General features: G+C 43.4%; 1 protein-coding gene across 4 annotated transcripts in view; it reads left to right on the forward strand.

Annotated features, from left to right (window-relative positions):
- LOC138736289 (heterogeneous nuclear ribonucleoprotein D-like) overlaps window positions 1-13,132 on the forward strand; it is a 38,526-nt gene extending 25,394 nt beyond the window's left edge. The window contains exons 3-9 of one of the 4 annotated variants that reach the window (XR_011340196.1): window positions 4,883-5,041; window positions 5,879-6,010; window positions 6,732-6,825; window positions 8,170-8,337; window positions 10,821-10,926; window positions 12,039-12,124; window positions 12,758-13,132. Coding sequence is in view for 3 of the 4 variants with exons in the window: in XM_069885548.1 (XP_069741649.1) it covers window positions 4,883-5,041; window positions 5,879-6,010; window positions 6,732-6,825; window positions 8,170-8,337; window positions 10,821-10,891 (624 nt within the window). In the remaining variant the exon portion in view is untranslated. The remainder of the gene's footprint in view (window positions 1-4,882; window positions 5,042-5,878; window positions 6,011-6,731; window positions 6,826-8,169; window positions 8,338-10,820; window positions 10,927-12,038; window positions 12,125-12,757) is intronic. The other 3 variants (XM_069885548.1, XM_069885549.1, XM_069885550.1) reach the window with 3 other exon arrangements.

Genomic DNA, 13,132 nt, shown 5'->3' on the forward strand with positions numbered 1-13,132 from the left:
TGGAATGCCCGTGTTTAGCCATATTTCCATGATGTGCAGCACACACTGATGTCTGAATGATATTGGAGTTCATCATGTTTGTTCTCCAAGGACAAGATGGTAGTAGGGAGTGGAAGCCTCAGGTTCTAGTGTCTCAGCTTGATCTGTAGCCCTCCTCAGCTTGATCGGTCGCCGCCCCCTCAGCTTGATGTGTCGCCCCCCCCCCTCAGCTTGATGTGTCGACCCCCTCAGCTTGATGTGTCGCCCCCCCTCAGCTTGATGTGTCGCCCCCCCCTCAGCTTGATGTGTCACCCCCCCCCTCAGCTTGATGTGTCGCCCCCCCCCTCAGCTTGATGTGTCGCCCCCCCCCTCAGCTTGATGTGTCGCCCCCCCCCCTCAGCTTGATGTGTCGCCCCCCCCCCTCAGCCTTGATGTGTCGCCCCCCCCCTCAGCTTGATGTGTCGCCCCCCCCCTCAGCTTGATGTGTCGCCCCCCCCCTCAGCTTGATGTGTCACCCCTCCCCTCAGCTTGATGTGTCGCCCCCCCCTCTCAGCTTGATGTGTCGCCCCCCCCTCAGCTTGATGTGTCGCCCCCCCCTCAGCTTGATGTGTCGCCCCCCCCTCAGCTTGATGTGTCGCCCCCCCTCAGCTTGATGTGTCGCCCCCCCTCAGCTTGATGTGTCGCCCCCCCCTCAGCTTGATGTGTCGCCCCCCCCTCAGCTTGATGTGTCGCCCCCCCCTCAGCTTGATGTGTCGCCCCCCCCTCAGCTTGATGTGTCGCCCCCCCCCTCAGCTTGATGTGTCGCCCCCCCCTCAGCTTGATGTGTCGCCCCCCCCCCTCAGCTTGATGTGTCCGCCCCCCCTTCAGCTTGATGTGTCCGCCCCCCCTCAGCTTGATGTGTCACCCCCCCTCAGCTTGATGTGTCGCCCCCCCCTTCAGCTTGATGTGTCCCCCCCACCTCAGCTTGATGTGTCGCCCCCCCCTCAGCTTGATGTGTCGCCCCCCCATCTCAGCTTGATGTGTCGCCCCCCACCCTCAGCTTGATGTGTCGCCCACCCTCAGCTTGATGTGTCGCCCACCCTCAGCTTGATGTGTCGCCCACCCTTCAGCTTGATGTGTCGCCCCCCCTCAGCTTGATGTGTCGTCCCCCCTCAGCTTGATGTGTCGTCCCCCCTCAGCTTGATGTGTCGTCCCCCCTCAGCTTGATGTGTCGCCCCCCCCCCTCAGCTTGATGTGTCGCCCCCCCCCCTCAGCTTGATGTGTCGCCCCCCCTCAGCTTGATGTGTCGCCCCCCCTCAGCTTGATGTGTCGCCCCCCCTCAGCTTGATGTGTCGCCCCCCCCTCAGCTTGATGTGTCGCCCCCCCCTCAGCTTGATGTGTCGCCCCCCCCTCAGCTTGATGTGTCGCCCCCCCTCAGCTTGATGTGTCGCCCCCCCCTCAGCTTGATGTGTCGCCCCCCCCTCAGCTTGATGTGTCGCCCCCCCCTCAGCTTGATGTGTCGCCCCCCCTCAGCTTGATGTGTCGCCCCCCCCTCAGCTTGATGTGTCGCCCCCCCCTCAGCTTGATGTGTCGCCCCCCCCCTCAGCTTGATGTGTCGCCCCCCCTCAGCTTGATGTGTCGCCCCCCCCCAGCTTGATGTGTCGCCCCCCCTCAGCTTGATGTGTCGCCCCCCCCCTCAGCTTGATGTGTCGCCCCCCCCTCATCAGCTTGATGTGTCGCCCCCCCCTCAGCTTGATGTGTCGCCCCCCCTCAGCTTGATGTGTCGCCCCCCCCTCAGCTTGATGTGTCGCCCCCCCCTCAGCTTGATGTGTCGCCCCCCCTCAGCTTGATGTGTCGCCCCCCCCAGCTTGATGTGTCGCCCCCCCCCAGCTTGATGTGTCGCCCCCCCTCAGCTTGATGCGTCGCCCCCCCCTCAGCTTGATGCGTCGCCCCCCCCCTCAGCTTGATGCGTCGCCCCCCCCCTCAGCTTGATGCGTCGCCCCCCCCCCTCAGCTTGATGCGTCGCCCCCCCCCTCAGCTTGATGCGTCGCCCCCCCCCTCAGCTTGATGCGTCGCCCCCCCCTCAGCTTGATGCGTCGCCCCCCCCTCAGCTTGATGCGTCGCCCCCCCCCTCAGCTTGATGCGTCGCCCCCCCCCCCTCAGCTTGATGCGTCCCCCCCCCCTCAGCTTGATGCGTCGCCCCCCCCCCCCCTCAGCTTGATGCGTCGCCCCCCCCCCTCAGCTTGTTGCGTCGCCCCCCCCCCCCCCCTTCAGCATCCAAGTGGTCAGGTCTTTCTAACCTGGCTTGTGGGTCCGCTGCTGGGGGGTTGTTGAAAGCTCTGGAGTTACTGTGTAAACGGTGGAGGAATTACTGTAAGAGCATGATTAAAAGTTAACACTTTCACAAGAAGATGGATAGAGAGCTGCAGTTCAGGTACCCTACAGCCCCCCCCCCCCCCCCCCACATCTTTGCTCCTTCTCATCTGCGTCTGAGCCATTATGGTTCCAGAGGCATTGCTGCTGCTTCTTCCCTCCCTCCCCAACACTGCCCTGATCGTCTCCTTGCCTACCTGGTGTTTTACCTAAGCTGTCTGAATGAACGTCACAGTAGTGATTTAATGCTGCCTTTGCTCTGTGCTCATTGATCTTTTGCTGTTAAACTACACATTGTCGTATATTCCTGCTCTTCTACTTTGTTGTTCACATGCTTCAGTTGACTTGCTGGACTGCTTGTGTCACCAGCCACCTGACAATTGGGGCCAGTGAGCCAATGGAAAGCAAGCTCTGCTCGATCTGGAAGTAGACATTATTCTCCTTCCAGTTGGCTTTTCAGTTCATAACTACAGATTGTTTGTAAATCAGACACTTTCAATTTATGGACTGCCTGTACACCTCTGCCAAATCTCTCCTCATTCTTATATGCTCCAGGGGATAAAGTCCTAATCTCTTTAATGTTTCCATGTAATTCAGTTCCTGAAGTCCGGGCAACATCCTAGTAAATCTTCTCTGCTCTCTTTAAATCTTATTGATACCTTTCCTGTAGTGGCCAAAACTGCACACAATACTCCAAATTTGGCCTCACCAATGTCTTGTGAAACTTTACCTTAGCATCCCAACTCTTGAAAATAATCTCCCAGTCTGGTTGGTAAGGGCATTCTAGGATTTGATGAGAAAGTGAGGGGAGTAAATTTCCTTGTCCTGAAACCCATATATAAATCCCAATGTAAAGTTTGTGCTCTGGCAGGGTGACATGGGTATGTAATGCCAGAGAGGCCGGGGATAACACCAGGGATGAAATGCTCACAGATGCAAGGCTCTGATGGTTGAATGTATTGAAACAAGAATGAATTCCAACCTCGGAGTTCATAAAGCCATTTTTAAGAGTTTGGCATTTTAGATTTGAAGTGTGAAATAGTGTATGGGATTCACAACTGATCCAGAATTTCAATGAAACACAATGACTAACACGAATGTCGTGTTTCATCTTGGAATTCTGCTTGAAATTTGGATGCAAAACTGAAACCATCAGTTCTCCAGTGTTAAATTTTCTTCACTTCCCCCCCCTGTTGATTTTTGTCAAATAAATTTAAATTCTGCTTGATGTAGCCTGCTTGAGGCTATCCTCAAAATGGACTTCTGGGCAACAATGCTATTTGCTTTATTGTTTTAAGTTTAGCACACATACTGATTGGGTCTAGTTATTTGCGATAGCCCACGATGAATAGAAGCAATGTGGCAACCCAGGATATGCCAAAGCCATGTTTGCATGAATTTGGATCTGCTCAGTTAGATTGCATTCTTCCAGGTGTGCCATAGCTCTGTCCTTGTACTTTCAATACCTGAGCAACCAAAAGGTCCAGATCAGAGCAAAATTGGTTGTGATGAGTAAAACAAAAATTTGGATTACAGCTGTTTAGTAAATTAATATTTGTAACTGAATTTCAATAATTTTGAGAATGCAAAAATATATGCATAAAGTAAATGGCAAAAACAGCAGTTCGGTTGTAGTTCTTTTGACTGCTGTGTGAAGATATAAGAACAAATTGCAATCCAAGTTAATATCACAAGTCTTTGATTATTTTAAAAAGGATATTGGCTGTAGTTGTATCAAGAAAAAGAACCAGAAGGGGGACAGAGATTGAAAGGTTTTGTTGTCCCTTTTCGTGAATCACTGAAAGTTAACATTCGGTGTACATGAAATTAGGAAAGCAAATGCCATCTAGGCCTTTACTACATGATTATTTAAGGGCAAGTTGAAATACCTTCCTGCAATTAGATTTCCTGGTGAGTCCACGTTAAGAATATTGTGTACAAGTTTGCCTTGTGTCAGGAAAGACCCATCTATTCTTGTAGGGGGGGGGGACACATCAAGCTGAAGGGGGGCGACACATCAAGCTGAATCTCTTGTCACTTTTGCAGAATTGGCCTATTCTAGAGTTTTAGCAGAGTGAGAGCTGATCTATTTGAAATGTATGCAAAATTCTTTTGGGGGTTAAGGTCGGTGTGGAGTTGGTTTTCCCTGACAATTTAGAACCAGAAGCCATGGTCTCAAAAGCGGTGGAAATGAGAAATTTCTCACTTGGGTGACAATTTTTTGGAATTCTCTGTTAAAGAAGCTGTGTGAGCTAAGTCACTGTTGAAATTCAAGAAAAAGATTGATGGATATTTAATATTTAGTGATTTGAGGAATGAGTTTTATACAGGAAAATAAAGATAAAAGATCTGACAGTGAAGTGGGCCTGATGGTTTACTTCAGCTATTATGTTCTATCTGGACAAAGTTTGAGATGAGAGAGGAGGTATTAGATTAAGTAATTGTCAACTTTTCAAGATTTTGGAATTTAAAGAATTTGCAATCAAATTCTGACAGCTACATTTATTCAACAAAATCATTATTGATCAATTTTTTTTGTTTTAACATTTAGGTATTAAATAAGGAACACAAACTTGATGGAAGAGTTATTGATCCCAAGAGAGCTCAGGCGATGAAGGGCAAGGAGCAAGTCAAGAAAATCTTTGTGGGTGGGTTGGATCCAGACTGCCCTGAAGAAAAAGTGAGAGAGTACTTTGGGACTTTTGGAGAGGTAAGATCTTGGTTTACTCTGCAAAAATAGCTACACAAGAAGATTTTTGTCATGGTTTGATTCATTTGATTCATTCATTTGATTGATTGATTCAGCATTTTTCAACTGGTCACTGTTGCTGGGGCTTTGTAAATGAACTTGATTACATTTGTTTCTGTAGTAAAACCTGTTATGAATTCATGCAATCGGCAACCTCAAGTATCTGGGGAAAATAAATAGGTTAAAAAATACAGGTTTAAAATCTAGTTTGTAACATGTAACCTCAAGCAATCAGAAAATTTACTTATGTAGCACCTGCCAGATATCTGGGGTTTTACTGTATTTGAATTCTGAGTTTTGTTGAAAAATGCAATGGGAGTGGTTTTATTCATTCCCAAGAACATTATTAGGTGGGGTGTGAAGTTGAAATCAGTCAGATAAATTCATATATGTAGTCTCTTGTAGTTTTGAGTTTCTATGCAGGAAAATAGTAAGTTGTTTTAGCATGGTAAATATTTAGGTTAGTGTTTTGTTCCATGTGAATATACAGCCAGGTTCTTTATCCTGCAGATTATTTTGAAACAAATGGGTGATTTATCAAAACAATTGAATAAATGTCATTTTAAAAAAAAACTAGTGGAAGATCTCGGGTGGATCAAATGACATCAGTTGACAGAAGCGAATGGTTGACGTTTTGAGTCAAGTCTTCCATCAGGACTGAAGGTGTAGAGGGATGATGGTTTGTAAAGTGAAATATTTGGTTTGGATGAATATTATTGGTGCTGTGAGCAAATTGTTAGGAAGACTATAAAAGTGGTTTTCTCAAGAGGGATAAAAAAAAATAGTTTTATTTTCCAGATTGAATCCATTGAACTGCCTATGGACACCAAGACCAACAAGAGAAGAGGGTTCTGCTTCATAACGTTCAAAGAGGATAATCCAGTGAAGACCATAATGGAGAAAAAGTTTCATGATGTTGGAACCAGCAAGGTATGGCAATTTTCGACATTAATTGTAATTAGCCCTAGCTGTACAGCACTCAAATGGGCCCTTTGCCCCCTCCTCATGTCCATGCTGACAAATGTAACGATCCAGACCAGTTATTTTCAACGTGGAATATAGGCGACATTTCTTTCTCCCCCCACCCAAATTTGGAGGTCACAGCACAATTGGCACTTTGCACTCTGTGTCCTTGTTTTTAAGGGATTACCAGCAAATGTATATACTCCGTATCCCAGTTTTTTGTGGACTGGTTTTATACCTGGTTCATACTGTAAAGGTTTACCCAGTCTGGAGTATATCTTATGAAAGGTTAAAAATGGCTGGAGTCTGAAGGGTGGTGGGGGGTAGCCATTGACTGAGTTTATAAGATTTTTTATGTTTTATGTAATTGGTAGGAGAGAAATACACAAGAAACCAACTAAACTTTATCACTTCATCGGGAAGTGGGCTCATGAACTTTTGAGCAGAATTCTAAGAGGGCCATAACCAAAAAAAAAGTTGAGAATGGCCATTCTGGACTAATCTCATTTCCTTGCATTGGATAATAAATGCTATTCTAGTACATTATTCATTGCTTAACAATGACTGTTTTTCCACTTGTTCTTACAAACATCATTCCCAATCTGTAAGCTCTAATTATAATGTATGTTGTTTTGAGAGCTTTCAATAGTTGTTGTTTTTTTTTCTTTTCCCCCCCACCCCCCCAAAGGTTGAAATCAAATTGGCTCAGCCTAAGGAAGTATACCAACAACAGCAGTGGGGAGGCAGAGGTGGATTCACCGGAAGAGGAAGAGGTAGAGGAGGTATAATGTGTGGAGAGCAGTGATGTTCACAACAGGAAACAATCATTGCATGCCATTCCAGTAGAGTTTTTGCCAGCCAAGAGATTTCTTGATGGTGACATTTTATTGTGGCTACTGGCCCATGAGCTTTTTAATGACCAAACACCAGTCCGGAAAAGTGGTTAGCAGGATGCTTTTAAAGTGCCAGCAAGCGGGTTCAAAACTGGCTCTGTAAGGAGCTTGTACATTCTCCCTGCGTCGGCATGAGTTTCCTCCCACCTTTCTAAATATACGGTGGTTTTGTAGGTGAATAAGGTGTATTTTGGCTGCACTGGTTTGTGAGCCGAAAGGGCACATTACCTTGTGCTATATGTGTAAAATTTGAATTGAATGTAAAGCTATAGTGTGCTGTTTACCCAAACATGGAGTGATTTCAGTGCCCACCAGATCTGGTTAGTGTGTCGAGTTGTGTCTAAAGGCTGGACTCTCTCCGCTGACCTGAGTGCATGCCAAGCCCTAGATCTTGATGGCGTGTGGCAGTGCTATTTTGACCAACATCAGCTTTCACAGTAGCCTCTCCATGAGCAATTAATTTCTGTGGGAACTCTAGCAGAAAGCACGGACTCTAGCACCAAGCTCTCAGCAGAGCAGTGTGCAGCGATGGGAAGAATTAAATTTGTGTTAGATGGTTGGTGCTACAATGGCTGGGGAGAAGGGGCAGCAGCAGCATGGTGTTTAAAATAGTTTCTGATGGCGACACAGTTGGCCCAACACCTTTATATCGCCAGCAATCAGGACCAGTGTTTGAATCCTACGCTGTCTGTAAGGAGTTTGTACCTTCTTCCCGTGTTTACATAGGATTTTCCCAGGGACTCCAGTTTCCTTCCACCATTGAAAACTTACTGGGGGTGTAGGTTAATGGGGTGTAAATTGGGCAGCACTGACTTGTGGGCTGAAATGGCCTGTTACTGTTCTCTGTCTAAATTTAAATTAAATTTATAATAGTTCAATTTTTCAAGTGAAAGATGACTGTCATAGAGCTCTGGACAGCTTGGCTCTACCTAAAACTGCATTTCACTTTGCATTATTTTGGTTTATGGGATCAAATTAAGTTCTCTGGTTTGAATGGAATATACCAGCCTCTCTTGCTTTCATTCCATCATTTATTATTCACTTTGGTAGCTTTTTGTTATTTCAAATTCAGATTTTTTTTTTGTCCGAGTACATCATTTATCCATCCCAATTCACAACTCCAGTCGAGAATGTAGTTTGCTCCCTTCAGGATGAAATAGTGGCTGAACTGTAATTGACATTTTTTTCTGTCCTCGGGTGGTTTGCTAACAATGCTTTGTTTTTAATTTCTAGGACAAAGTCAGACCTGGGGCCAAAGCTACAACAGTAACTATTGGAGCCCAAGTTATGGAAATTATAACTATGGCTATAACCAGAATTATGGTGGATATAGTGGCTATGACTACCCAGCATACAACTATGGCTATTATGGTTATGGACAGGGATATGGTGATTATAACAGTAAGTTTCAGAGACCAGGAGTCGATTCTCAATAGTTTACTTGACAAAATCCAGTAAGTAATCCTTCATTCTGTCAGTCTGCTGAGTTGCTGATCTTGGCTAATCTGTTGAAGAGAAATATGTGCAAAAGGAGTGGCAAAATGGAGAGAGACTTGCTTTGTCCCTCTAGTAGGTGACTTATTAGTCTTTAATAGTGAGTCACAAGCCAACCCATATTAATTTCATGGCCTGGAGATACCTAGAAAGAACGTAGTTTTACCCCACACTTTGTTTCCTGGTTGATAGCTTACTGGAAAGGCAATTGGATTTCCAGACTCTTGTGTTAGATTATCTGCACTTGGATGGTGGGAGGTATAAAAGACAAATGTCTGGATTAATTTTCATAACCACATCACATCATAAACCACTTTTGCAGCTAATGAAATTCTTTTTGCAGTATAGTTATTGCAATAAAGGAAATGGCAGCCAAGTTGTGCACAGCAGTATCTCACAAATAGCAATGTATAAAATGACTTGATCATTTTAGGTGTTCGGTGAAGAACAAGCCCACTGGGGAAACCTTACCTGCTTTTCAGTCACTTGTACCCACCTGAGAGCAATTACACTCGCCATTTGCCATCTGATTCAGATTGCCATCCTCTTACAGGGTAGCGCATATTTGTTACAGCATTGGAGTTCCATCTTAAATATCTTGCTTAAACTCTTCACTTTGATTCTGAGGTGCGCCAGTGACTCACAGAACCTTGACTGATGCCTTCAGGTGAGGTTTGGTCTTAACATTCGGGCAGTATGGTAGCGTAGCAGTTTGCAATGCCACTGCAGGGCCAGTGTTAAGGGTTTGAATCCACCATAGTGTGTGACGTGTTTGTCCGTTCTTCCCGTGACGGCGTGGGTTTCACCGGACACTTCCTTCCACGCTGCTAATATTGTGGGTTCATAGTAATTGGTCACGTGGGTGCAATTGGGTGGTGTGGGCTTATAGGTCTGAAGGGCTGGTTACTGTGTTGTATATCTGAATTTAAAATAAAAAAAAATTAAACATTTCATTGGTCAGAGAGAAGTTATTGTGCAGGGGTGTTTCACCCCAGATGTGCCGTCTGCCAGATCCTCTGATGGAATTTTTTTTATTTCATAAACAGTTGAGAATTAGATTTGGTGCATTCATTGGAATAGCATGCTGAAGACCCTGCTTACATTGGAACAATGATAGCTTTGGTAAAAGTCTGTCTGATCCCTGAGGAATTAGTTTCAGAGATGCACAATCCCAAAATGATCTCTGTGGTGGAAATGCTGAAATCTCTTTCATTATTCCTGCAAGCTATAATGGGATGATAAATGCCTTTTAATTGTTAGCCAAATAACCCTCCAAATTTGGTTGCGGAGTTGAAGTGTAGTGCAATGCTGTTACAGTGCCAACGACCTAAAAATGTACAGAGTATATTTAGGCAGGCATGGGCTCATTGGCCTGAAGGGCTTATTTTAAAAAAGAAATAACTTAAAATGATATCCATTCAAACTTGATTTTGGCATTTTTAAAGCCTTTTGGGCATGTTTAGATAAATATAATTATTCGAATGTTTCCTTGATCGTGCTCTATATAGCCACTGGTATCTTTTGTCTACACCTCCTGAAATAAAGATCAGAAGATGTTGGAAGAATATCTTGATTTTAAATGGAAGTGCCTGCTGCCTGCAGTACTCTGTTCAAAATGGTAGCGGTTATAACCATTTATATTTGAATTAAACTTCCAGGGTGAGTTGATACATTATAGAATGAATGCAAATTTTAAGGGAATTTGGGTTTGATCCATACTTTTGCGTGAGTGGGAAAAGCTGATATCTCCTCGTACAATAAAGTATAAATGGAACCTCTGGCACTGTGAAACTTTACTGCTCTAATTGATAAAGGAGCAAAAACTGGATGCAAGTCTGTTTATTCAAGAATTATTTTGCAACTTGGAAAGTTGCAACTTGTAGCATGCATCTTAAAAGGACTTAACTGGATTTTAATAAAATTATTCTCATCTGGCTGTCCTAAATCACTCCTCGGTGATCTAAGTGCTTCTGAAATGTGGTTTTCATTGTGTAGAGAAACTATTAGTCACTTTACACAGCACACCGTCTGTAGTAAGGTAAATGGATGATGTGGTTTGTTTTTATGCGAGTAGAGGAGTGAATGTTGGTAGCCTCCAGTTTCTTGGAACAATGCAAGAGAATATTAGATGATTCACTACCTCTGCTTAACGTCTCCTATGAAACATGGCACCTCTATCAATGCACAAGTCAGTGTTTACTGTAAACATCAACCTGGATTGTGAGTAGGGGTTTGGAACCCACTGGTTCCTTACTGGAGATTAGGTTACAACCAGCTGAGCCAAACTGACACTTCTGGCAAAGATTTTGGCTGAACAGCACTTTAGTTCAAAAGGTAGTCAACAGTTTGAGAGTTGACAAATCCTTTTCTTCAACTAATTTTATTTTCAGGTCAACCAGGCACCTATGGTAAAGCTCCTAGGAGAGGAGGAAGTGGCCAAACTCAGTATAGGCCTTATTAGATGACATGGCTGTTCGGAAGCTCTCCAGGAACAAGGTAAAGCTGTGTTTCTTGGGTATTTGAGGCCACTTTGCACATATAGAATTAAAAAGCTGGTTCAATGTTTCTTAAAATTACATTGTATTAACCCTTTTGCAGATATCCTAAACCCACAAAAATCACTGCAAGTTTTATCTAAAACCTTCACTGTCCACTGACCTGAGCATGCATCACAGCATCGATACAGTAAATTTATATTGGTTAACTACCTCGTTAATTGCTAAATTTCACTTTTGTGGTCTTTAAAACTTCTACTGTGATGCCATGCAAAATTAGCTTAATTGCTATCCAAGATCAGTAAATAAGGCAGATGGGTTTTAAATTGGTGGGCACGTTAGATGTGAGATGGCATTGTTAGTCCTAAAGTTGCTGTCTGACAGGCTGATAGAAGGACGTGGTTATATGTGAAGAGTTGGATTAGATTGAATCGTTCATTCACTCTTCAGTCAGAATTAGTCCAATGACTTCCTTCTGTGCCATAAATGTCTTGTCCGTGGAATGAAATGACAAGAATGATATTTTATGATGAATTAAAAGTCAACTTTATTAGGATCATGTTGTAGATTGCTAATACCCAATCTATCTTAAGTTTTTTGAATTCTAGATGCATCTTAGTTTCAGACTCTTCTTGTGGGATGGAATTAAGTTTGTACATTTCACTCGGGGAGTCGATCCAGGTCAACTGTGAGGGTTGGGTTAAGCTGAGGACTTCTGATACGGGCAGTGGTTATCAGATTGTGAGATTAATTAAAGCATATGGTGTGTAGTATTAACTCGATTGTTTCCTGATTGAACTAGCTCTTTAATTTCTGTGCTTAGTATAATCTAAATTGTTAAATTTCTTATCTTTATGATGCAGATATATATTAAGAATTAAATATGGGTATAACTCTTTTACTCTTACTCCCATTTAGCTTTTTTGAATTTTTGCATAAATATTGACAGCAGTAAATTGTGTAAGGATAATGTAGAGATATTTGAACACGTAATGAGTAAGAGATCTCAGGTAAATGCACCAATAAATGGGTTTTAAGATCATCAAAGGGACAGCCTGATAAGAATTCTACCAGTCTAATTCTGACTTGTACCGTTATCTTTGTACCTGCCAGTGGGAACTTCATTGCAGGCCATGTCACCATGACCACACGATTCGTACAAGCCTGCACATTGTGGACAGAATTCGAGATGCCCTGTGGTATGGTCTCTTCCAACCTTCTGTCTCACCATAAAGATTAAAGACAGTTTTTAAAAAAAAAAAACTCTAATTATACACTTTCATTCACGCAGACATTGTTTTTCCTTTTTTTAGATAAAATTATGTAGTCGTATTTTCTTTACAGGCTCAAGTTAAATGGTAATATAGCCATGACCTCCTGTTTCTTCAATGGATAAAGCCGTTCTTACAAGTTGTGCTTTCTTTTAGTAGTGTGTAATTTGGTAATGTACTACCAATTGCTAAATAATGCTTGCTTTTTTTCTTTCTATAGCTCAGTAGTGATGCGTGACTGATGTCTGTAATGTTAATGGACTTGTACATTTTTACAGCATCTGCAATGTGTGATTATAGTTAATGTATTGTAAATGCAGTTGGCTTAACAACTGAAGGCTGGGCCCAAGAGCATGGAGGAACTTGGGTAATTCCTTTCAAGATAACTACCAATCAAACAAAAACATAGTTTTGCTCATCAAACTAATTCTTTCCGCTAATCCAATATTGGTAAATGACATAAACATGACTCGGCCAGCCCAGTACTTCACATGGTTAGTGTCTGCTTTTGTAAAGCTGAGGCCAAGGCTTAACCTTGTGGTTGTCCCTTCTGTTTTTCAGGGAGTGACAACAATAATAACAAGAGAGAATAGACATCTTTTGAAATCCTTTAAGTGAAGAAACCGGTCACAGATCTTTTTTGCATTATGGGCAGTGTTGAATATGGACTTTTTACTTTTTCCTTTGTAATTTTTCTTTTTAAATGCAAGGAATACTTGACTGTGACAGTTTTTTTGTAAAGGGGACAGAAGTTCTTGTGTAAAGTTTTTAAACTAATATAATGTATCACCATTTAGTTTTACTGCTGGTGAGCGCATCGTGGATCAGTGTGGAAGATGTAAGGGGAAAATGTGTTTTTTGTTGTATGAGCTCTGTGAAATATTTCCATTTGTAACTCCTCCTGCGTGATTAAATAAAAAAAAGTTTGTACATGTT

Source organism: Narcine bancroftii, chromosome 6, assembly GCF_036971445.1.
Source record: "Narcine bancroftii isolate sNarBan1 chromosome 6, sNarBan1.hap1, whole genome shotgun sequence".
Taxonomy (NCBI): domain Eukaryota; kingdom Metazoa; phylum Chordata; class Chondrichthyes; order Torpediniformes; family Narcinidae; genus Narcine; species Narcine bancroftii.